Raw genomic sequence first — 763 nt, forward strand, 5'->3', positions numbered from 1 at the left:
GTCGGCTGCGCGCTGCTCCTGCTCCTCCTGCTCCTGCTGCTGGTGCCGGCGGCGGTGCGCGGCTGCGGGCCGGGCCGGGTGGTGGGCAGCCGCCGCCGCCGGTCGGCTGCGCGCTCCTGCTGCTCCTCCTGCTGCTGGTGCCGGCGGCGGTGCGCGGCTGCGGGCCGGGCCGGGTGGTGGGGAGCCGCCGCCGCCCGCCCAGGAAGCTCATCCCGCTGGCCTACAAGCAGTTCAGCCCCAACGTGCCCGAGAAGACGCTGGGCGCCAGCGGCAGGGACGAGGGCAAGATCGCCCGCAACTCCGAGCGCTTCAAGGAGCTGACGCCCAACTACAACCCGGACATCATCTTCAAGGACGAGGAGAACACCGGCGCCGACCGACTCATGACCCAGGTAGGCACCACACACACCCCCGGGCGCTCCCTCGGGGAGGAGGAGGAGGAGGGAGCCCCGGACGCCCGGCTCCTCCGCCGCACCTGCCGCCTCCAGCCCGGCCCTGGCCCCCCGCCTGCTGCCCGGCTCCTTCTCCGCAGCCCCGGGGACAGTCTGCCAAGCGCCTCGACCCAGCAAGGCCGGCCAGGGCCGGAGGCGTTCCCTCTAAGCTGAGTTAATGTGAGCTAGCTCACAGTTTTTTAGCCTCCAGCTCACACATTTTTGTCTTCGCTCAGGAAGGAGGGCTCCAGAGCAAACTAATCTATGCAGCAGCCAAATTGTTTGCTCACAACTTTAATGTCAGTAGCTCACAAAGCAGAATTTTTGCTCAC

General features: G+C 67.9%; 1 protein-coding gene across 1 annotated transcript in view; it reads left to right on the forward strand.

Annotated features, from left to right (window-relative positions):
* IHH (indian hedgehog) overlaps positions 1-763 on the forward strand; it is a 26,926-nt gene that overhangs the window by 2,111 nt on the left and 24,052 nt on the right. The window contains exon 2 of the mRNA XM_015415365.1: positions 90-392. Within this exon, the coding sequence (XP_015270851.1) occupies positions 90-392 (303 nt within the window). The remainder of the gene's footprint in view (positions 1-89; positions 393-763) is intronic.

The sequence above is a fragment of the Gekko japonicus genome, unplaced genomic scaffold (genome assembly GCF_001447785.1).
Source record: "Gekko japonicus isolate JY-2015 unplaced genomic scaffold, Gekko_japonicus_V1.1 scaffold881, whole genome shotgun sequence".
NCBI lineage: Eukaryota > Metazoa > Chordata > Lepidosauria > Squamata > Gekkonidae > Gekko > Gekko japonicus.